This window comes from Rhinoraja longicauda, chromosome 1 (genome assembly GCF_053455715.1).
Source record: "Rhinoraja longicauda isolate Sanriku21f chromosome 1, sRhiLon1.1, whole genome shotgun sequence".
NCBI classification, from domain to species: Eukaryota; Metazoa; Chordata; class Chondrichthyes; order Rajiformes; family Arhynchobatidae; genus Rhinoraja; species Rhinoraja longicauda.
In genome coordinates this window covers 132,234,258-132,258,984 of record NC_135953.1, presented here as the reverse complement: position 1 = coordinate 132,258,984, position 24,727 = coordinate 132,234,258, and the positions used below count along the sequence as shown (strand labels likewise).

Below are 24,727 nucleotides of genomic sequence, written 5' to 3'. Positions count from 1 at the left end.
GGAATCGGATTGATGGTGAGTAAGACAAATAGGTATACCAAGTCTATCCAAAGGGCAAATAAAACAACAGTAAGCATGGAGCCTTGTGGCTTTAATGAGTTGGTGAACTTGTAAGGTGACTGGATGTTTACAAGGAAGCAGGCATATGTTCCTCCTTCCTTCCCAAACTTAAGAAAATATACTGACAGGCACCTAGACTAATTTGTTTTATGTGGGCATTAAGTGTCTTATGAATGCTCCCTCATTTCAAACAGACATTTAAATCTTGGTTGATTGAAATAAACAAAGTGATGCACTGATTATTTTAAAGGAACAGAAACCATGGAAGTGGGTATTGCTGAAAAATATTAACAGTATGAAATGATTGTATTTGTTTCTTCTTGTGAGTTTGCCTGTACTTCGTGCTTTACTGAACTCCCTCAAATGCCACATTCTCACCTCCACCCACCACCCCCACCCCATCCACCTGCAACGTGATCATTGGTGACAGAGGTGGGTCCTCAGTTGTTGCAAATGTTGATTCTTGGCATCTGACTGAAGCTGATAAAAAAGCTTGTTCACCTGAAGCTCTTTCAGTGTTCAGAGAAGCTTAGTAAATAATTCACCGGATCAGAGCCGTTTGCCTATTTTTTAAAAGTTAGTAATTGGTAAAGCCACGTTAATGCAATTAATAAAAAGTTGCTTATCCATTGATCTTTCTTGTTTTTTTTTACAAGCTTCGGTCTTGCCAGGTTATTTGACAGGAGCCACATGAGGGAAGACTCAAACAATCTCCTCAATCAGTCTGCATCTTTGCCACAGCCTAATACCTGCACCGAGAGTTTCCTTTTATCACTTTGTTCACTAAAGATTGCACGGGTTGAATTCTAAGCCAAGTTTCCTTTTTAATTAATTGTGAACAAAGAAGCAAAGAAATAGGATTAAAGTCAAAATAGATTAACATAGAGCAGGCAATTTATTGGGAACCATTTTGAAATTGTTTGGCAAGAGGAAAATTATGGATAATCTTAATTTATTTACTAACAATGCATCTGGCTTGCAATGTAACACATCAGATAGGGTTAGATGTTTGCTGAAAGACTACTGTTTCTGTAAATAAAAATGATGTTCCATTTGTACAATGACCATTATTAATGCAGTTTGAACAGTGATTAATGCAGTGGAATGCCAGAGCTCGCGACCGTGCCTAATGACCTGTTATTCAGAGTGTAATTGAAGCCTTTGCTTAAACTAAGTATCTGAGGACAAAGAGAAAAGTATAGAAAGATCAAATGCCACTCAGAAATTTTAACGGAGATGAGAGTTGAAGAATTGAAAGTAGAGGTTGGCAAAATGCAATTATCTGAAGTTCACTCTGCGTAAAGGAGTGCAAGAAACTCTTGATGTTTATGCAACATAAAGAAAGAGTTTATGTCTGTACTCAACCACAAAACTAATAATACAATCTGCAAGTAGGGTTCAAAAAGCATAGCTATCTCCAACTTGTGACTCTGAGGCAACAAAGCAACATCTTATATTTGCTGTGTCCTTGTTGTGTGATGTGGTAGTTGATGAATACATTGCCCTGTGCTACTGCTACTTCTCCCCTTCCCCTCTCATTCCCTCTCTCTCTCTCTCTCTCCTCCCCTCTCATTCTCTCTTTCCCCCCTTCCCCTCTCGGAGCGAGACGGGGGGAGAGTCGGGTCGATGCCCCCCTCCCCTCCTCTCCCCCCGTCTCCCTTTCACTGCCCCTCTCTCTCTCCCCCTTCTCCTCTCCTTCCCTCTCTCTCTTCCCTCCCCTCTCATTCCCTCTCTCCCACTCTCCCTCCTCCTCTCCCACTCTCTCTCCCCCTCTCCCACTCTCTCTCCCCTTCCCCTCATTTCGTCACAGCTTTACTGTTTAGCCAGAGGACATTTGCCCGCCAGAATCTCCTGAGCTAGCCACGTGAGATCTTCACAAATGCAGGCAGATAATGAGCTTTCCACAACAAATTCCCCGATTTCCTACATTTAATCGGATCCTGAGGGGCAACTATTTCCACGGACGGTTGTGGGTGCATGAAACGAGCTGCCAGGGGAGATAGTTAAGGCAGGTACTATAAACATATAAAAGACATTTGGACAGGTACATGGATAGGAAAGGATTATAAGCCAAATGCAGTTCGGGGGGGGGGGGGGGGGTGGTGTTGTGTAGATGGGACGTGGTCGGCATGGACAAATTGGGCCGAAGGGCCTGTTTCCATGCGGAATTACTATGAACGGTTGCTCTCAGTTTCTGAACAGCAAATTGACACTGGACTTAGCGAAAGTAAACAGTTGTCTTGTTGAGTCTCATTGTCTGTGCTCATTTTCACCTAGCACACAGTTAACAATGGCCTGTTTCCTTTATCATCGTTATTCTTTTGCACATCTTACATTCATTTGTTCTACATCCCTCTACATCACCATCTATATCTCTCATTTCCCTTTTCCCCTGACTCTCAGCCTGAAGAAGGGTCTCGACCTGAAACATCACCAATTTCTTTCTCCAGAGATGCTGTCTGGCACTCCAGCTGATTTACTCCAGCTTTTTGTGTCTAGCATTCGGTTTAAACCAGCATCTGCACTTCCTTCCTACACAGCCAGTTCCATTTACCAGGCAGAATCCCCAGTTCTGATCGGTGGTGTCATCTCTTATTCTCCTTCAACTCTGCCACTGTAAGGCAACAACTCTACTGCTGTGCCACTGTGCAGCAGTGTTGGCAGTTCTGTAAAATCAACATAGTGCCACACACTGGTCCCTTTAACAAGGTTCAGCATTCATGAAAAAAAAACCAATCTTAATACTTCAACTGAGGCATGGCTTGTAAACTGTCCCCTGTTACAAGGCTAATATATTTTTAGGCATCAATATCTAAAAATCCGATGCGATTAAGATTTTATTTTTTTAAATTCCAGTTTTGTCCCTATTTGCAAATCAATGAACTACCCCTGGCACCTATCAGAATAACTCGTGCAAAACATTCAAAGCCATTGGGATAGTGAAAACTTAGGAAAACAGCAGGGGACTAAAAGTGCTTATAATCACTCAGATTTGACTACTGGGAAGAGGTAGGGTTTCATTCAATGTATGCAGAAGATTAGCACAAACAATGCTACAAATGGAAGGGGAGTCAGTTTGAGAATGTCAGCCCCTGTGGATTTTATTTGAAGGCCGACACGTACAATGGTGATGGCACAGAAAGGACTAAATAGATCATTTCCATTTCCTCTGCTCCAACCTGCTAGCAGTTAATTAGTTGTTGACACCCCCAGGAGATACTGTACAAAGGCTATTGACATAAAAGTCAATTGAATTAGTTGGATAATCAATATTCAAAATATAAGTTGTTAACAGTTAATTTATTTGTTCTGGTATTTTAATGAAAGTAAGGTTTTTAACTTTTAAATGTGATGAAAGATGACATCTGAGATCTTGATATTTGTCTGAGCTTTTTAAATGAGATTAGTTTTTGTGCTTCCTTTTAGTAAGTGAACTGGTTGGGGCAATATGTTGAAAGGCTGGAGCGATTGGGCTTGTATACACTGGAATTTAGAAGGATGAGGGGGGGATCTTATTGAAACATATAAGATAATTAGGGGATTGGACACATTAGAGGCAGATAACATGTTCCCAATGTTGGGGGAGTCCAGAACAAGGGGCCACAGTTTAAGAATAAGGGGTAGGCCATTTAGAACGGAGATGAGGAAGAACTTTTTCAGTCAGAGGGTGGTGAAGGTGTGGAATTCTCTGCCTCAGAAGGCAGTGGAGGCCAGTTCGTTGAATGCTTTCAAGAGAGAGCTGGATAGAGCTCTTAAGGATAGCGGAGTGAGGGGGTATGGGGAGAAGGCAGGAACGGGGTACTGATTGAGAGTGATCAGCCATGATCGCATTGAATGGCGGTGCTGGCTCGAAGGGCTGAATGGCCTACTCCTGCACCTATTGTCTATTGTCTATTGTCTAATAGATTAGCACCTTATTAAGAAAGGCCCACTAGAGTACAGCATACATGGGGAATGGTATAAACAAACCCACTGACTCCCACAACTATCTCGACTACACTTCTTCACAAAGACTCTGTCCCGACTCCCAGTTCCTCCGTGTACGCCGCATCTGCGTCCAAGGTGAGGTGTTCTATACTAGAACATCGAGATGTCCTAATTCTTTAGGGAACAGGGGTTCCCCTCTCCCATCATAGGTGAAGCCCTCACTCATGTCTCCTCAGTACCCCGCAACTCTGCCCTTGCTCCCCCTCCCCCAAGTCGCAACAGAGACAGAGTCCCCCTTGGTCGTTACCTTCCACCCCATCAGCCGTCGCATACAACACAATCCTCCGAAATTTCCGCCACCTCCAACAGGATCCCACCACTCCACCCCTTTCCGCCTTCCGCAGAGACAGTTCCCTCCACAACTCCCTGGTTAACTCATCCCTTCCCACCCAAACCACCCCCTCCCCAGGTACCTTCCCCTGCAACCACAGAAGATGCAACACCTGTCCCCATACCTCCTCCCTCGACTCTGTCCAGGGACCCCGTCAGTCCTTTCAGGTTAGGCAGAGGTTCACTTGCACCTCCTCAAACCTCATCTACTATATCTGTTGTTCAAGACGTGGACTCTTATACATCGGCGAGACCAAACGCAGACTGAGCGATCGTTTTGCGGAACACCTTCGCTCAGCCTGCCTGAACCAATCTGATCTCCCGGTTGCTGGACACTTTCATTCTCCTTCCCATTCCTACACAGACCTTTCTGTCCTCGGTCTCCTCCATTGTCTGAGTGAGGCTAAAGGCAAATTGGAGGAACAGCATCTCATACTTTGCTTGGGCAGTGGTATGAATATTGATTTCTCTCACTCCAGGTAGCCCCGGCATTCCCTCCCTCTCTATCCCTCCCCCACCCAAGTCGCACTGGCTTCTCATTTTCACCCTACCAACAGCTTACTTTGGCCTGTTTTCTTTATCATCGTTACTTTTTTTGCATATCTTTCATTCATTGTTCTTTATCTCACCACATCACCGTCTATATGTCTCGTTTCCCTTATCCCTAACCAGTCCGAAGAAGGGTCTCGACCTGAAATGTCGCCCATTCCTTCTTTCCAGAGATGCTGCCTGTCCCGCCGAGTTACTCCAGCTTTCTGTGTCTTTCTTCGGTTTAATAACTGGAGCAGGTTCTTCACCATTGGTCTCATAGTGGTGTTGGATCAGTGTCAGTTTGAAAGCTGAGATAGGCTGTAAAGCCAATGCAGAACTCACCTGCTGCCTATAAGTCATTGCCCCACACATACCATTACATTTGTCTCAGGTGGTTCCTAAGCAATGAAGTTATGAAGAGCAAAGTATTGCAAGCCAGACAAAAGTAGTTTAATCATTGGTTGCTATTTCTTGAACTTAAGGAATTTGAGTTATAGAAACATAGAAACATAGAAACATAGAAACATAGAAACATAGAAACATAGAAAATAGGTGCAGGAGTACGCCATTCGGCCCTTCGAGCCTGCACCGCCATTCAATATGATCATGGCTGATCATTCAGCTCAGTAGCCTGTACCTGCCTTCTCTCCATACCCCCTGATCCCTTTAGCAAAAAGGGCCACATCTAACTCCCTCTTAAATATAGCCAATGAACTGGCCTCAACTACCTTCTGTGGCAGAGAATTCCACAGACTCACCACTCTCTGTGTGAAGAAATGTTTTCTCATCTCGGTCCTAAAAGACTTCCCCCTTATCCTTAAGCTGTGACCCCTGGTTCTGGACTCCCCCAACATCGGGAACAATCTTCCCGCATCTAGCCTCTCCAACCCCTTAAGAATTTTATATGTTTCTATAAGATCCCCCCTCAGTCTTCTAAATTCCAGCGAGTACAAGCCCAGTCTATCCAGTCTTTCCTCATATGTAAGTCCCGTCATCCCAGGGATCAATCTGGTGAACCTTCTCTGTACTCCCTCTAAGGTAAGAAGGTCTTTCCTCAGGTTAGGAGACCAAAACTGCACACAGTACTCCAGGTGCGGTCTCACCAAGGCCCTGTACAACTGCAGCAGAACCTCCCTGCTCCTAAACTCAAATCCTCTTGCTATGAATGCCAACATACCATTCGCTTTCTTCACTGCCTGCTGCTTGCTTTCAATGACTGGTGCACCATGACACCCAGGTCACGTTGCATCTCCCCTTCTCCCAATCGGTCACCATTCAGGTAATACTCTGCTTTCCTGTTCTTGCCGCCAAAGTGGATAACCTCACATTTATCCACATTATATTGCATCTGCCATGCATTTGCCCACTCGCCTAATCTATCCAAGTCACTCTGCAGCCTCCTAGCATCCTCCTCGCAGCTAACACTGCCACCCAGCTTCGTGTCATCCGCAAACTTAGAGATGTTGCATTCAATTCCCTCGTCCAAATCATTAATATACACTGTAAATAACTGGGGTCCCAGCACTGAGCCTTGCGGTACCCCACTAGTCACTGCCTGCCATTCCGAAAAGGACCCGTTTATTCCTACTCTTTGCTTCCTGTCCGCCAACGCTGTAGTGGTCTGAGGAAGTGTCCGACCCAAAATGTCACCTATCCATGCTCTTTAGAGATGCTGCCTGACCCACTGAGTTACTCCAGCACTGTGTAAACCAGCATCTACAGTTGCTTGGTGCTGCTGTAGACCCTGGTTTGAACAAGGACACAGGACAGGCATGATGGTGATCTACATATGATTTTCATAATTCTGGAGAATGTGGATTCGGGAGAGATCATTGTAAATTGTTGATAATTGTAAAGCCATAGAATTAAGGAGCAGAACTGGTTGTAAAGCTAAGAAGTTCCTGTAAATAAATAGGATACAGAGCTATTGCCTGCAAAATTACAGTAAGAAAGCTGATGAGTGGTTTGGAATGATATGTCTGTCGATCAGTGGCAGTTCCTGTCCACATTGCTTTGTTTGAATGATACCCAGCTTACCAATTAGCCAGTGAAATGTAGGGTAAGAAAATAATAACTGGTGTATCAGGAAACGAAGGGCTGTCCAGGAATGCCATGAATACAAAGGGTCTGTTGTTAGTACGAAGGAAGGCCAGAATTGAGAAAAAAAAAGACCATTGTGCTCAGCAAGAACAGTGCAACTATTCTGTGGAGGCTGATGAAAGAAAACAGCTATCTACTCCCCCTCAGTGCTGGTGTCTGTTCACTTCCTCCACTGATTTGTTATGAAATCTAAAGCACCCTCTCATTTTGAGAGAGTTGTGGTTAATAGGAGCCAGAGATAAGCAGTCCCTCTAAAGCTTGTGATTTACACTTGATGGGATCGTGGACATTGCCGCCAGCTGGAGGATTCTGTTTGAATGCTTTCCATTCCGTGTAACAAACGGACGGTACTAACTCTGCTCAAGATCAACAGCACTTGGAGGATGTGGCCTCTGCCATGCTCTGGTGTCGGGACAGCAGCCTCCTCTTGAATGTCAAAAAAACGAAGGAGCTGATTGTGGACTTTAGAAGGGCTCAACATCCGAGGACGTACACGCCACTGGAGATAAATGGGTCTACTGTGGATAGGGTGAGCAGCTTTAAATACCTGGGAGTCCTCATCAAAGAGGATCTGACATGGACAACACACATTGCTTGCCGCACTGGTGGGTAAGGCAAAGCAGCGCCTTTACCACCTCAGACAGCTGAGGAAATTCAGAGTGTCTCTGAGGATCCTTCAATGCTTCTACTCTGGGCTGCAGAGAACATCCTGTCCAACAACATCTCAATCTGGTTTGGGAACAGCTCTGCCCAGGACGGGAAGGCCCTGCAGAGAGTAGTGCGTTCGGCAGAACACATCATGGGAACTACACTCGCCCCCCTGCAGGACCTATACATCAGGAGGTGCAGATCCAGAGCAAGCCAGATTATGAGGGACCCCTGCCACCCCAGTAACGGACTGTTCCAGCTGCTACGGTCAGGCAAACGCCTCCGCTGTCACGCTGTGAAAACGGAGAGGATGAGACGGAATTTCTTCCCACAGGCCATCAGGACTGTTAACTATTATAACTCCAGGGACTAAATTTTCTTTTCTGTATTAATTTTAATTTATATGCTGTAATTGTAACTTTTTTATGCACAATCCGCAGGCATTGCCACTTTCATTTCACTGCACATCGTGTATGTGTATGTGACAAATAAACTTGACTTGACTTTATATTAATCAAGTTGGGAAAAGATTGCGGGGTTTTGTCCGGCTGCAGGCCAGCAAATTGGGGAAGGGTGGAGTGGAGGTACGCGCATGGCAGCTGTGGGAAACCTTTACTTGGAATACAATACAATACAATACAATATATCTTTATTGTCATTGTACAGGGGTACAACGAGATTGGGAATGCGAATCCCTTACGATGCAATAATTTAATTAGCTAGTCAATATTAATTTAAACAACCCAATGAAACAAATTAGAACAGTTTTAAAACAGAATAAAGTGCAAGTAGATCTGTGCCGGATCACTGTGCGATGTGACCATCCGGCTCAGCAGGACCGGTTCATAGCAGCTATGGCCCTGGGGATGAAGCTGTTCCTGAGTTTGGAGGTGCGGGCGTAGAAGGCCTTGTATCGTCTGCCCGATGGTAGAAGTTTGAACAGACTGTTGCAGGGGTGTGAAGAGTCTTTGTGGATGCTGGTGGCTTTTCTGAGGCATCGTGTGTTGTAGATGCCCTCCAAGGCTGGTAGCTGTGTTCCGATGGTCCTCTGAGCTCTATGATCATCACAAAAAAGATGCAACTATTCAAAAGAGCCTCTGCTGTGCACTTCACCCAGCCACAAGCTGCCAACAAAAGCTGATTGTGCCATCTGAAGATAATACTCCCCTGGCTCTGGTGGCACGGTGGTGTAGCGGTAGAGTTGCTGCCTTACAGCGAATGCAGCGCCGTAGATCAGGGTTCAATCCCAACTACGGGCGCTGTCTGTAACGGAGGTTCTACGTTCTCCCCGTGACCTGCGTGGGTTTTCTCCAAGATCTTCCGTTTCCTCCCGCACTCCAAAGACGTACAGGTTTGTAGGTTAATTGGCTTGGAAAATGGAAACATTGTCCCTAATGTGTGTAGGGTAGTGTTAGTGTGTGGGGATCGCTGGTCGGCGGGGACCCGGTGGGCCGAAGGGCCTGTTTCCGCGCTGTATCTCTAAAATAAAAAGAATGCTAAGTCTCTTCTGATCCACTTCCGACACGGGACCAATGCAGCAGAGGGGCCACATCGCAAATCAAACAGATCTGCACGCATCACCTGAGGCAACATTACTTATCTCAGACACTGAGCACTTGAGCAACATGAGCATATGTCAATGTTGAGACGATGTTTCAGGAACAATTAAGAGAGAGACTTGTAAGCACTGGTGCGAGTTAGGCTGCCTCCCATTTCCGTAAATGCCAGTGGAGCGAAAAATAATATTTTAGCTAATAATGTCTGTTTAATTGCCATGGTTTTGACAACCTCAAGCCTGTAATAAACTGTTTGAGAAGAAAAACAACAGGTGTTCCATGTCGAGAAGAGGTCCCTCAGCTGTGCACTGTCTACAATTGACCTTTAACATGAGAGAACATCTATGTTCTGGGCTTGTATACTCTGGAATTTAGAAGGATGAGAGGGGATCTTATTGAAACATATAAGATAACTAAGGGATTGGACACGCTAGAGGCAGGAAACATGTTCCCGATGTTGGGGGAGTCCAGAACCAGGGGCCACAGTGGTGGGCTGCAAGTGCATTGGCTTTGGCATTGGCGTAGATCATCCGTGTATCTCATGGTATGTACGAAGGTAAGAAAGAGGAATGCTGTAGTATGGAGCAGATTATTGCTCTCAAATCTTTGTGAAAGCATCAATAGACAATAGACCATAGGTGCAGGAGGAAGCCATTCGGCCCTTCGAGCCAGCACCGCCATTCAATGTGTCAGGTCTCTCCTCAAGGACCGTAACTCTGCCTTCAGGTCTAGTGATAGAGCTCTATACAGTGCTGCTAGAACCAACCTGAAGAGAGGCATCAAGGATGCCAAAGCGTCCTACAAGAGGAAGATTGAGGACCACTTTTCCAACAATGACCCACGGCGGGTATGGCAAGGCATCCAGCACATCACCAACTACAAGACCAGCAACCGCACGACTGCCGACGGCGACGCCTCGCTGGCAGAGGAACTTAACTGTTTCTTTGCTCGTTTCGAGGTGAAAGCTACAGTGGCAGACATAACACCCTCTCCAGCACCTGACAGCAACACCTTCACTGTGCAGGAGTATGATGTTAAGCGCGTGCTCAGAGCAGTGAATCCCAGGAAAGCTGCAGGCCCCGATGGTGTGACGGGCAGAGTGCTGAGGGAATGTGCAGACCAATTATCTGAGGTCTTCACAAAAATCTTCAACCTGTCCCTTTTAAAATCCACCATCCCTCCCTGCCTGAAGTCCGCCATAATCATCCCACTGCCGAAAAAGTCTGTCATCAGCGGTCTTAACGACTACCGTCCGGTAGCACTCACACCGGTCATCACAAAGTGCTTCGAGAGACTGGTCCTGCAGCACATCAAAGCCAGCCTCCCACCCACCTTCGACCCACACCAGTTTGCCTACAGAGCAAATAGGTCTACAGGGGATGCCATCGACACTGCTCTTCACACTGCACTGACCCACCTTGAACACCAGGGGAGCTATGTGAGGATGCTCTTCCTCGACTTCAGCTGTGCCTTTAACACGGTCATCCCGAGCAGACTGGTCACCAAACTTTCCGACCTTGGATTTTCCCAAACCATCTGCCAATGGATCAAGGACTTCCTGACCAACCTCCCCCAGACCGTCAAAATAGGCCCTCACCTCTCCTCCACCATTACACTGAGCACCGGCTCACCACAGGCTGTGTGTTGAGCCCCATCCTTTACTCCCTCTACACTCACGACTGCGCCCCCACCCATCCCACCAACACAATCATCAAGTTCGCGGATGACACGACTGTGGTTGGACTCATCTCAGAAGGAGATGAGACAGCCTATAGGGATGAAATCCAAAGGCTGGCAGCATGGTGTTCAGTGAACAATCTGGTCCTGAACTCCTCCAAAACAAAGGAACTTATAATTGACTTTAGAAAAACCAGTGGAGATTACGACCCACTTTACATCAATGGGGTCTGTGTGGAAAGGGTACCAGCTTTCAGGTTCCTGGGTACGCACATCGCAGAGGATCTTACCTGGTCTACCAACACCATCACCACAGTAAAGAAGGCACAGCAGAGACTCCACTTCCTGAGGATCCTCAGGAAAACCAACCTGCAGGAGAAGCTCATGTTGTCCTTCTATCGCTGCTCCATCGAGAGTGTGCTGGCATACTGTATAACCACATGGTATGCCAGCTGCTCAGAAAAGGACAGGAAGGCCCTTCAGAGGGTCATCACGACGGCCCAGAAGATCATCGGCTGCTCACTGCCCTCCCTGGAGCACCTGTTCAGCCTACGCTGCCTCAGTAGAGCAGGCAAAATAATAAAAGATGCATCCCACCCCGGCCACCGTCTGTTTGTTCATCTGCCCTCTGGTCGATGTTTCAGGTCGATCAAATCCCGAACAAACAGACTTAAGAACAGTTTTTACCCCAGGGCCATACGAGAACTGAACACTACCTTTGCACTAGGCAACACCGTTAAAAAATCTTTTACTTAATATAATTGTATTTAATTGTATTTATGTATTTATTTGTTTTTGGCATTTATTGCATATATGTTTGTACGCACCGTCAGGATTGGCTATTTTTTAATTTCGTTGTACTCGTTGCAATGACAATAAATGAATATTATATCTGATCATGGCTATATAAGAAAATAACTGCAGATGCTGGTACAAATCGAAGGTATTTATTCACAAAATGCTGGAGTAACTCAGCAGGTCAGGCAGCATCTCAGGAGAGAAGGAATGGGTGACGTTTCGGGTCGAGACCCTTCTTCAGACTGATGTCAGGGGGGCGGGACAAAGGAAGGATATAGGTGGAGACAGGAAGATAGAGGGAGAACTGGGAAGGGGGAGGGGAAGAGAGGGGCAGAGGAACTATCTAAAGTTGGAGAAGTCGATGTTCATACCGCTGGGCTGCAAGTTGCCCAGGCGAAATATGAGGTGCTGTTCCTCCAATTTCCGGTGGGCCTCACTATGGCACTGGAAGAGGCCCATGACAGAAAGGTCAGACTGGGAATGGGAGAAGGGGTTGAAGTGCTCGGCCACCGGGAGATCAGTTTGGCCAACGTGGACCAAGCGCAGGTGTTGAGCGAAACGATCGCCGAGCCTGCGCTTGGTTTCGCCGATGTAAATAAGTTGACATCTAGAGCAGCAGATGCAATAGATGAGGTTGGAGGAGGTGCAGGTGAACCTTTGTCTCACCTGGAAAGACTGTTTGGGTCCTTGGATGGAGTTGAGGAGGGAGGTAAAGGGACAGGTGTTGCATCTCGTGGGGTGGTTTGGGTAGGAAAGGACGAGTGGACCAGGGAGTTACGGAGGGAACGGTCTCTGCGGAACGCAGAGAGGGGAAGGGATGGGAAGATATGGCCAGTGGTGGGGTCCCGTTGTAGGTGACGGAAATGTTTGCGGATGATATGTTGGATCCGCTGGCTGGTGGGGTGGAAGGTGAGAACGAGGGGGATTCTGTCCTTGTTGAGAGTGGGGGAAGGGGGAGCAAGAGCGGAGCTGCGGGATGTAGAAGAATTCTTCAGGAAACGGGGCTTCCCCTCATCCATTATAGATGAGGCTCTCACTAGGGTCTCTTCTACATCCCGCTGCTCCGTCTGACCTTTCCGTCATGGGCCTCCTCCAGTGCCATAGTGAGGCCCACTGGAAATTGGAGGAACAGCACCTCATATTTCACCTGGGCAGCTTGCAGCCCAGTGGCATGAACATCGACTTCTCCAACTTTAGATAGTTCCTCTGTTCCCCTCCTCCTTCCCAGATCTCCCTCTATCTTCCTGTCTCCACCTATATCCTTCCTTTGTCCCGCCCCCCTGACATCAGTCAGAAGAAGGGTCTCGACCCGAAACGTCACCCATTCCTTCTCTCCTGAGATGCTGCCTGACCTGCTGAGTTACTCCAGCATTTTGTGAATAAATGTGATCATGGCTGATCATTCTCAACCAGTACCCCGTTCCTGCCTTCTCCCAATACCCCCTGACTCCCCTATCCTTAAGAGCTCTATCTAGCTCTCTCTTGAATGTATTCAGAGAATTGGCCTCCACTGCCTTCTGAGGCAGAGAATTCCATAGATTCACAACGCTCTGACTGAAAATGTTTTTCTTCATCTACGTTCTAAATGGCCTACCCCTTATTCTTAAACCGTGGCCCCTTGTTCTGGACTCCCCCAACATTGGGAACATGTTTCCTGCCTCTAACTGTCCAACCCCTTAATAATCTTAATAATCTTATACGCAGAATCGCGCAGAATTTTATTTTAACATGAAATAATTTTACTGAGAAGGTAATGAAATGCTAAGCATTTTAATTCTGCTGGAAGATAAATGAGTAGATATTTAGAGATTTTGAAGTGTAGCTATAACCTGACCTAGCCAAAACATACAAAGTCGGCTGCAGGAATTTGGCCACTAAATCTAATTAGGCACGGGAGTTAGTAATGGCACTGCATAATAACATGTCCACCAGACTAACTCACAGGCCATTGCCAAATCAGATGCCAGAGTGCATTAATTATGTTTGAAATCAATTACTGCAAGCTAAGAGTAGACAAGACTGTTGTTTAGGTGCAATCTTCTTCTAATCCTGCTGACAATATTTATTGTGTGTATGTAGCGCTTGGAAAGGTACCGAATGAAAAGATCAAGTGAACCAGACCAATTATAGGTCTACCATTCTAACCTTTTTAGAAGTTTTGCCAAGTACTGGTTGTTCATGCATAAATAGTAAATAAATCAAGGAGTTATTGACAGGTGAGATTACGGGAATACTGAAATAAAAACCAAGTGAAAATTTCAATTTTTTTGAAACCTCGATTGTTTTGTTACAAGATTAGAGAATAGAATAGGGCGGCACGGTAGCGCAGCGGTAGAGTTGCTGCCTTACAGCGAATGCAGCGCCGGAGACTCAGGTTCGATCCTGACTACGGGTGCTGCACTGTAAGGAGTTTGTACGTTCTCCCCGTGACCTACGTGGGTTTTCTCCGAGATCTTTGGTTTCCTCCCACACTCCAAAGACGTACAGGTAAGTAGGTTAATTGGCTGGGTAAATGTAAAAATTGTCCCTAGTGGGTGTAGGATAGTGTTAATGTGCGGGGATCGCTGGGCGGCACGGACTTGGTGGGCCGAAAAGGCCTGTTTCCGGCTGTATATATATGATATGATGATGATAAAGTATTCTCTTAAGCAAAGTATGTTTTCTCTTGTCCTCAGGTTGAGTAAGCAGCTGGATGTCTTTCATTCTGTCCATATATAAATTGTCAGCAGGTTTCCAGCCCAACTGGTCTACTATTATTGCCCTTATACTGTCTCAATGCATCAGCTGCACTACACTGGTCAGTGGCTATGGTCTAAGTGCACTGATTATGGTGGTGGTGGGGGGGGGGGGTCATAAGGAATAGGAGTAGAATTAGGCCATTCGGCCCATCAAGTCTACTCTGCCATTGGCTGATCTATCTCTCCCTCCTAACCCCATTCTTCTGCCTTCTCACCACAACCCCTGACACCCGTACTAATCAGGAATCTATCTATCTCTGCCTTGAAAAATATCCACTGAATTCCATAGATTCACCACCCTCTGACTAAAGAAATTTCTTCTCAACTCCTTCCTAAAAGAACGTCCTTTAATTCTGAGGCTATCTATGACCTCTAGTCCTAGACTCTCCCACGAGTGGAAAACCCTCTCCACATCCACTCTATCCAAGCCGAGGGGGGGGGGGGGGTTGAATTTTGAAATAAATTATTCATGTTTGCTAACGCTTTGGAAATCTATTGAAACCTGAAATAGTGGTGGCACAGCTGGTAGAGCTGCTGACTCACCATGCCAGTGAACTGGGTTTGATCTTGACCTTTGGGTTACGTCTGTGTAGAGATTGCACAGTCTTCCTGTGATTGTGTGGGTTTTCCTCCCACATCCCAAAGACAGGCAGATTTGTTGGCTAATTGGCCTCTGTAAATTGTCCCTGCTGTGTAAGTGGGATAACATAGAACTAGCGCGAACAGGTCGATGTGGATTTGATGGGCCGAAGGGCTTGTTTCCAAGCACCTTCTTTAAATCAATCAATCAATCAATGATGGAAGTTTAATGTACTCAATTTTCCAAGGATTTATATCATTTTACTGTCATAGTTACGGGAAATGAGCAGAAACTCCAGCCAAATTATTCACTTGCAGAGAACTTAGAATACAAGACAGGAACAGGCCCATTAGCCCACAATGTCCATGCTGAACATAATACTAAGTTAAAGTTGTCCTCTCTGCTTGCACATTATCCATATCTTGCTATTGAGGGCGTGCAGCGTAGGTTTACTAGGTTAATTCCCGGAATGTCGGGACTGTCGTATGTTGAAAGACTGGAGCAGCTAGGCTTGTATACACTGGAATTTAGAAGGATGAGAGGGGATCTTATCGAAACATATAAGATTATTTAGGGGTTGGACACGTTAGAGGCAGGAGACATGTTCCCAATGTTGGGGGAGTCCAGAACCAGGGGCCACAGTTTAAGAATAAGGGGTAGGCCATTTAGAACAGAGATGGGGAAAAACTTTTTCAGTCAGAGAGTTGTAAATCTGTGGAATTCTCTGCCTCAGAAGGCAGTGGAGGCCAATTCTCTGAATGCATTCAAGAGAGAGCTGGATAGAGCTCTTAAGGATAGCGGAGTCAGGGGGTATGGGGAGAAGGCAGGCACGGGGTACTGATTGAGAATGATCAGCCATGATCACATTGAATTGCGGTGCTGGCTCGAAGGGCCTACTCCTGCACCTATTGTCTATTGTCTATATCCCACCATTCCCTGCCAATCCAGAAACCTCTTAAACACCAATATTATATCTGCTTCCACCGACACCCCAGCAGTGTGTTTGCAAGCGCCCACTACTTTCTCTGTAAAATAAAAACCAAGATAGACACAAAGTGCTTGAGTAATTCAGCGGGTCGGGCAGCATCTCTGGAGAAAAAGGATGGGTGATGTTTCGGGACAGGATCCTTCTTCGGACTTGCCCTGCCCATCTCCTTTAGAGTTTGCACCTCCCACTTTAAAATGATGCCTTCTAATCTTTGACCTTTTTCATCCTGGGGATAAAAGGTGCTGACTGTCTACCCTATCCACGCCTATCATAATTTCTACATATTTCTATCAGCTCTCCCCACTTCACCTGAAGCTGACTGTCATTTGAAATAAAGTTGCTTGAAGGGCAACTGATTCACCTTTGAGCTTAAACATTTCATTGTGAATTTAATGACACCAAACCGGTATCTCTGACACTGCAGAGCAGATGAAGTATGGTGGATACACACACCATCTGGTATATGTGACATTTATTCTGATCTCAAATGATTAGGAGCTTAAAGCTTGACGTTTGGTAAGTACCCACTAGAACAGCATCAGAGTAAATGAAATCAGAAAGGATGTTCTGTTCATCAAGCTTTCTTTCTATAGATCTTATGTTGCTCTCACTATCAGAATAAAGGCAAACCCTTTTGTTCCGGAGTTGTTATCACAACAATCAAAGTATCTATATACTAATACTCTCGTTTGTTATCTTCTTTGTGACTGAACTTCAGCCAAAACGGTACACGATAGCGCGACAATTGTAGGCCCACCTTACTCACCATTGTCACTTTAGTGATAATGCAAGTAGTTTTATTGAAATCGGTGTTATATTTTTTTAAGTTATTCACATTTTAAAGATTAAAAGGAGGGGAGGGGGAGGGGAGGAGGGAGGGGGGAAGGGGGGAGTGGGGGAGAAGGGAGAGGGGAGTTGAGGAGAGGGGCGGGGGAGGACAGGGTGCTGGACCAATGCAGGAGAGGTTTGGGCCCAACGGGTCCACTTGGTTTAGTAGGCAATAAAACTTGCAATATACCAATCTCAAATAGACAATTGATTAACATATGTCCTAGAAAGAAATTGTGCATATTGGGCGAGGAGAAAGACTTTTATTCAAAATCTTTGGAATTTTAGTTTAGTTTGGAGATACAGCAGGGACGAAAGACTCTTTGCGGCCCTCCGAGCCCATGCTGACCATCGGCAACCATTCATGCTAGTTCTATGTATCTCACTTCCACATTCGCTCCCTACACTATTAGGGCCAATTTTATGGAGCACGTCTTTAGGATGTGAGAGAGGACTGGGGCACCCAGAGGAAACCCACGTGGTCACAGCAAATTCTTGGGGGGGTTATGGTACACTGTGGGTGTATCCAACTCTCAAAATCAATTTTTGAATGGTGGAGTTAATGTTTTCCTAATCATGGTGACCAGAACCAGGAGCGCTGCAAGTGGAGCAAGAGGACTTTGAAAGATGTTGAGAACCTTGATTCCATGCATTGGGAGCACATAGATGCCCAGTGAGTGTGAGGCGCACAATGAGAGCACCACCTCACTACTACCACCAACCTGTGCTGCCAGCCACCTCCAGCCACATCTGGGGAAGGGTCTGCAGTTCCCAAAATGGCCTCATCATCCGCCTCAAAACCACGGAAACAGCATCACTCCAAACCATAAAACCTGGCTTCCCCTATTGTCTATGTATATGAACCATTAGCAGCGTTAGGTATCATAAGAGTTTCTTCTCAGTCAGAATAACTCATAGCAACCACAGCAATGTCAATTACCTCAGTATGGACTGAAGATGGAACCCTGGGATATCGAACTTGTATCAAAGACTAACTCAGTACATAACTTCAGTTGACTTAAGAGGCAGCCTCTAAATACCCAATTGCAATTACCTCAAGAATATATTGATATATGGAGATTGACACAAAATGCTGGAGTAACTCAACGGGACAGGCAGCATCTCTGGAGAGAAAGAATGGGTGATGTTTTGGGTCGAGACCTTTCTACAGACTGGAGTCAGGGGAAAGTGAAACAAGAGATATAGATGGTGAAGTAGAGAGATATAGAACACAGAATGAAAGATATGCAAAATAACGATGGTAAAGGAAACAGACCATTGTGAGCTGTTTGATGTTGGGGGAGTCCAGAACAAGGGGCCACAGTTTAAGAATAAGGGGTAGGCCATTTAGAACTGAGATGAGGAAAAAAAAATTCAGTCAGAGAGTTGTGAATCTGTGGAATTCTCTGCCTCAGAAGGCAGTGGAGGCCAATTCTCTGAATGCATTCAAGAGAGAGCTGGATAGAGCTCTTAAGGATAGCGGAGTCAGGGGGTATGGGGAGAAGGCAGGAACGGGGTACTGATTGAGAATGATCAGCCATGATCACATTGAATGGCGGTGCTGGCTCGAAGGGCCGAATGGCCTCCTCCTGCACCTATTGTCTATTGATAGACCATGTACACTGGATATACAAACAGAAAGCGTGGGTTCATCATTGAGTGTGTGGTTTATACATTGTTCGTTCTTTTAAGCTGTGGAAGGATATTTATTTTGGGTTCCTTGTGTGCTGTGACTGCTGGCAGACCAATTTCCCTCTGGGGATGAATAAAATTTATCGTATTGTAAATTGCATTCATTTTATTTGCTGTGTTGTAAATTTCATTGGTTTAATGGTTTTGAGGACAACTGTGTGTGCTTTAACAAGAAATTAAACAATCTTATTTGAAGCCCTTATTCTTCTTCACCTCTTATGGAGACACTGGATTTTATTGCATCCAGAAAAGGCTTTTTTTTGTGGTTGAAGATGGTTTTGTGAGACTAACATAAAAGACATTCTGGCCTTCCATCACAGTGAGGAGGTGACTGGAGGAGACTCACTGTGATGGATGTTTCTTTTGTTTGGTGTTGGTTATGATTGTATGTGCTATTGCATTTTTATTGATTATTCTTATTGGTCTTATTGTTGAACTGCAGGTAATTTTTCATTTCACTACACATTTATGTGTATGTGACAAATAAATTGACTATTGACTATTGACATAATGCCCTCTATCATCCAGTACAGCGAACAATTTGAGAACTTTAAGGGATATAGTGCCATCTGGTGTGATCACCTGGTAATACAGTGAATTCTCCAATTTTAGGTTGGCTCTGACACCACACCAATTTCTTCCTCCCCCTCCCCTGTGCTTCACCTGGACTTGCTCCCCTTTCTTCCCTTCCCTTTCTCCTCCACTGATATTCCTTCCTCTGGCTTCACAATCCGCAAATCTTCAATCCTTTTATTCACATCATCTGTTCTTTTCACCGCATCACCGCATGTCAAAAACCTCGGCATGATATTTGACTCTGCATTAAAATTTGATAAGCAAGTCAACGCTGTGGTAAAAGCCAGCTTCTTCCAACTTCGAACCATAGCTAAAATCAAACCTTTCCTCCAATTCGACGACACAGAAAAAATCATTCACGCTTTCATTTCCTCCCGCCTAGACTACTGCAACTCCCTATACACTGGGATCAGCCAATCTTCCCTGTCCCGCCTGCAACTGGTCCAAAACGCCACAGCGAGACTCCTGACGGGTACCCGTAAAAGGGACCACATCACCCCGATTCTGGCCTCTCTCCACTGGCTCCCTGTACGGTACAGAATCAACTTCAAGCTCCTCCTATTCACGTATAAAGCCCTAAATGGACACTCCCCCCCCACATCAAAAATCTTCTAACCCCCCTCCCTATCTCCAGGTCCCTCAGGTCGGCCGACTTGGGGCTACTCACTATCCCGCGGTCTAGGCTTAAGCTCAGGGGTGACCGCGCTTTTGCGGTTGCAGCTCCTAGACTGTGGAACAGCATCCCTCTCCCCATCAGAACTGCCCCCTCCATCGACTCCTTTAAGTCCAGGCTCAAAACCTATTTCTACTCCCTAGCGTTTGAGGCTCATTGAGGAGGCGCTGTGAACTGTTTGCGTGCTACTGTATGTTTCTTTTTTTTTTTCCATTGGAACCTAATCAGATGTACAGCACTTTGGTCAACGTGGGTTGTTTTTAAATGTGCTATACAAATAAAATTGACTTGACTTGACTTGACTTTTATCTCTTGCCTATGTCCGAACATCTGCCTTTCACCCCCCCCCCTCTCACCTGTGTTCACCTGTCACGTTTTGTCCTGCCACTCCTCCAGCTTTTCGTCTCTCCCCGCCCCTGCAATCAGTCCGAAGAAGGATCCTGATCCGAAACATCACCTATCCATGATCTTCAGGGATGCTGCCTGACCCACTAATTTGCCACAGAAAGTGGCAAAGGATACTTTATTAAAAGAACGAATAAGCTACATGTGACACCAATGGTACCAGAAATTAACTTGATCACACTACATTAGTGTTGAGTGTGGATTTGCTAAGAACGTACAGAGTTTGTACATTCTCCCTATGACTGTGTGGGTTTTCTCTGGGTGCTCTGGATTCCTCCCACATTGCAAGGACGTACTTACGTGGCTTCTGTAAATTGTAACTTGTCCTTTGTGCGTAGGATAGTGGTAGTGTATGGGGTTATTCGCTGGTTGGCAGGGACCCGGTGGGTCAAAGGGACTGTTTGCACACTTTATCTCTAATGTCCAGTCTGAAGCAATGAACAGCTTTTGAGAAACATTGTCAGTGGAGGATGGGTACAGAGTGAGACTTTGGAAAGGCAGATTTTAGATTATTTTGCCGGAATGTTATGACAAGGGTGATGTGATCAGAGAGGTATAACCCCATGGAGATAATACATGATAGACGTGTGGCCAAATGACAAGAAGCCTCGGATGTATATATCCTCCTTTAGAGAATGCACAATTCAATTGCGCGTTGGGGAATGGAGCAGATGAAGCCACCATAGCAGATGAAATGTGCCTAATGAGGCAGAGTTGATTTTAGATTTAGATTTCGAGATACAGCGCGGAAACATACGTACAAACCCCGTACAGACGGCGCCCCTAGTCAGGATCAAACCCGAAACTCCGGAGCTGCATTCGCTGTAAGGCAGCAAATCTACCGCTGTGCCACCGTGCCGGTATTTCTTTCTATCTTTTGTTGTTCACCATAGTAAAGAGGTCTAATGAACAATCCAAGCCAACTGATGTGATGCAGGAAAAGGGTTTCAAAGTGTGATAATATTTCTGTGACCCTCCACACAATGCAACATTGGACAGATTTCAGATTTTCAGGAATTGAGAGGTGAAAGGAGAGGCATTTTAATCTGTACTTGACTGAAATGTGGGTGGCATGGTGGCACTGCCTTACAATAGACAATAGGTGCAGGAGTAGGCCATTCGGCCCTTCGAGCCAGCACCGCCATTCAATGTGATCATGGCTGATCATTCTCAATCAGTACCCTGTTCCTGCCTTCTCCCCTTACCCCCTGACTCCGCTATCCTTAAGAGCTCTATCTAGCTCTCTCTTGAATGCATTCAGAGAATTGGCCTCCACTGCCTTCTGAGGCAGTGAATTCCACAGATTTACAACTCTCTGACTGAAAAAGCTTTTCCTCATCTCCGTTCTAAATGGCCTACTCTTTATTCTTAAACTGTGGCCCCTGGTTCTGGACTCCCCCAACATTGGGAACATGTTTCCTGCCTCTAACGTGTCCAACCCATTAATAATCTTATATGTTTCGATAAGATCCCCTCTCATCCTTCTAAATTCCAGTGTATACAAGTATTACAGTGCCAGGGACCCGGGTTCGATCCTGACTATGGGTGCTTAGCTGTACGGAGTTTGTACGTTCTCCCCGTGACCACATGGGTTTTCTCTGATATCTTCAGTTTCCTCCCATAATCCAATGACGTCGGTTAATTGGCTTGGTATAAAATGTAAAATCGTTCCTACTGTGTGTATGGTAACGCTAATGTGCGGGGATCGCCGGTTGGTGCAGACTCAGTGGGCCGAAGGGCCTGTTTCTGCGCTGTATCGCTCAACTAAACTAAACTAAATTAAACTACAGACGACAATTTTGAAGCTCTGAGGGTCTCATTGAACTGAGTTTGCAAGGCAAGACTGAGAGAGTGTCTGATGAGAAACAAAAGATGTGGGCCTGGAAAATTGTGTCAAATTCTTTATGGCTTGGAGCTATCTGAAGTATTGAATTAAAATAGAAAATGCTGGGTGTCCTCTTTAGAGGGAGAGCTCTTTGTGATGTCTTGTGGACTTTGCACTGGAGCATGTGGGTAAATATTTTAGATGGGAAATGTGATGAAATTGTAATGAAAGCACATCAATTATGTTAAATTGTATGGACACTAATGAATGAAAATTTATTTGAGTTTATTGAAATAGTAGTCACTTTGCAGTCTCCATGACATTGAATGTCAAAGTCAGAACATTATTAAAGAAATATAAAAGGAGTTAGGTTATTGAGGATCATCTCGTGGAAACAAAATAGTTTAAAGCTTTTTTTAAACTCCGTAATGCATTATCCTAGCGGGGAATTGAACCCCTGTCTCGACTATGACTGGCGGGGATACTGACCACTGTACTACCGAGGAACTGTGCTATACTACCGAGGAACGGTATACCCAAAGATCTAAAAAAAAAAATTGAAGCACAGGCAAAAAACAAAGTAATTAAACATGCAAAATTAAAAGTTTTAAAAATAGTATGTAACTTATTAATACCTATTGAAATCAATGGGTTTCAGATCCTCAACTAAATTTGGTGCAAAGTCAGAGAGTGGATTTTCCCAAAGTAATGTTGATTCCCAGCAAGGCTGGGCCCTGCTGTTGGGATGGAATAAATATTCTGCTGGCAACAATCAGCACTGCCCAGTCCATTCAGTTAAATAAAGATAGGACAAAGACGCACTTCTGAGGTTAGCGATTACTGTGCAGATATGGGTGCTGCCGTTGAAACACTAGTGCTCAATCCTTTGTTAGATTGTCAGTTTGATTACTGATATGGAATCCGTCCTGAGCAAGGAAACTGACTTGTCTTTTGTCCCATCCTAAAGTAACAGGAGATTTAATAGAGAGAGCCCAATTTCTCTCTCTGTCGTTTGGCAAAAAAGAGATTGTTCCAGTTAATACCCTCGGTAAGCTTGTTTATAATAGCAGGCAGGTTGACTGGCAGCCCAATTCAATGAAGTTAGTAACAACATTAGAGAGGAAGGATAAAGGACACTGCTTATGGCCACAGGATTATTCTGCAGCCAGATGGTTGCGTGATTAAAAAAGCTCGCAGATCATCGCCTTTTGCAACACTATACGGGTTTTCTTCTCGATCGACGATTACATTTCTCAGCTTAGTAAAGATGTCGTCGTAGCGGGATTTATTGTATGAGGGTCTCGGAACCATTTTTTCAATATACTACTGTAACATCGGTTTTCACCTGTTCCTTTTCAATTGTTATGTGTAGAGCCAGCTTTCTATTTCGGAGACCAGGATTATGAGGTGGATGAAAGTGCTGGCTACGTGGAGGTGCGTGTCTGGAGAACAGGAACTGACTTGTCAAAGACTGCGACTGTCACTGTGCGTTCCCGCAAAGCAGAACCGACGTCAGCCGAAGGTTTGTGAACTTTCAGATCCAATACCAATTAAAAAAAATTTTTTTTTGCTTGGTTCATTTTGTAGTTTGAATTTGGACATGATGTTAGAATTGTATTATTTGGAAAGCTTTTCTCCTGAAATCTCAATAACAAGCGTTCTTAAGTCCTATGTTGTCTCACCCCAACCTCATGCAGAAGATTGGAGAGATTACATAATAATCACGGAGGTCATCACCGTTAAGTCAGGTCATCCATTCACCGAGCATCAACTTTTGTTCTTTCTAGCGGAGGTCACCGAACAGAAGAGAGTGGAGGAGGCTTACAAGGAGGATAAACACTAGTCAAGACCTATTCACCTATTTTTGTTCTGGAAATGCTTCGTCATTTTGTGTTATACCCTTTTTTGGCAATTCTTAATCCAAGGCCACTGAAATCAATTGAAGGTTAACTGTATAGATGAATGTAACTGACAAATATGTAACCTTTTCTCGCCAGCCGACCTTTTCATTGTTACTCCAGCATGGTGTAAAATATCACGGAGGGTCAGGAGAACAACTCGGAACAGAATCCTTTGCTCTCGTCACTGATCCTAACTGGGAACTGTAGCAGATAGGAATTGTGGTTGCAGGGACTAGCTCTATATTTTTCAGCTTTATATATTTTTTTAGTAAAAGAGCAAATTAGACCCAAAATTAGAAAATACTGGGGTGTATATTAGTAGTTAATAAACATGCAGAATGTTTTAAGATAAGTGTGAGCTGGTGCGCCCTGAAAAGGAGAAATATTGAAACCAGGTATTCTTTGGAAAGTAAGAATCAATCTTTGGGCACAGCTCTGGGAATCATTAAAATCATCAGTGCAGGTTAACAACTCAATAAAAATAGAAACAATACACGAGATTTAACATCTGAAGAAAAAAACAATTATGAAAATAAAAAGCTCTGCTATTGTTATAGAGAACTGTCAGCCTTACTGGTCTCATTTTTTTAATAAAAAGGATATAAAAGTTCAGAGATGGTGTAAAAGATATTTCTCATAACTGGGTGCTCAGAACCACAGCAACGATTGAATACGCTGGGATTCTTCTCGTGAGTGGACAGACCAGATATGATCTTTAAACTCTGATAAAGGCCAATGAGATAAACGCAGGTAACATGGGGTGCCATTACTGAATCGCCAGCTTTCAGCATTTGAACTGAACTGAATCGAGTCTGCGTCCTGCATTTGGAATTA

At 44.9% G+C, this 24,727-nt stretch overlaps 1 protein-coding gene across 1 annotated transcript in view; it reads left to right on the top strand.

The window, feature by feature from the left end:
- Window positions 1-24,727, top strand: part of frem3 (Fras1 related extracellular matrix 3) — a 137,959-nt gene that overhangs the window by 72,022 nt on the left and 41,210 nt on the right. The window contains exon 9 of the mRNA XM_078399117.1: window positions 23,365-23,514. Within this exon, the coding sequence (XP_078255243.1) occupies window positions 23,365-23,514 (150 nt within the window). The remainder of the gene's footprint in view (window positions 1-23,364; window positions 23,515-24,727) is intronic.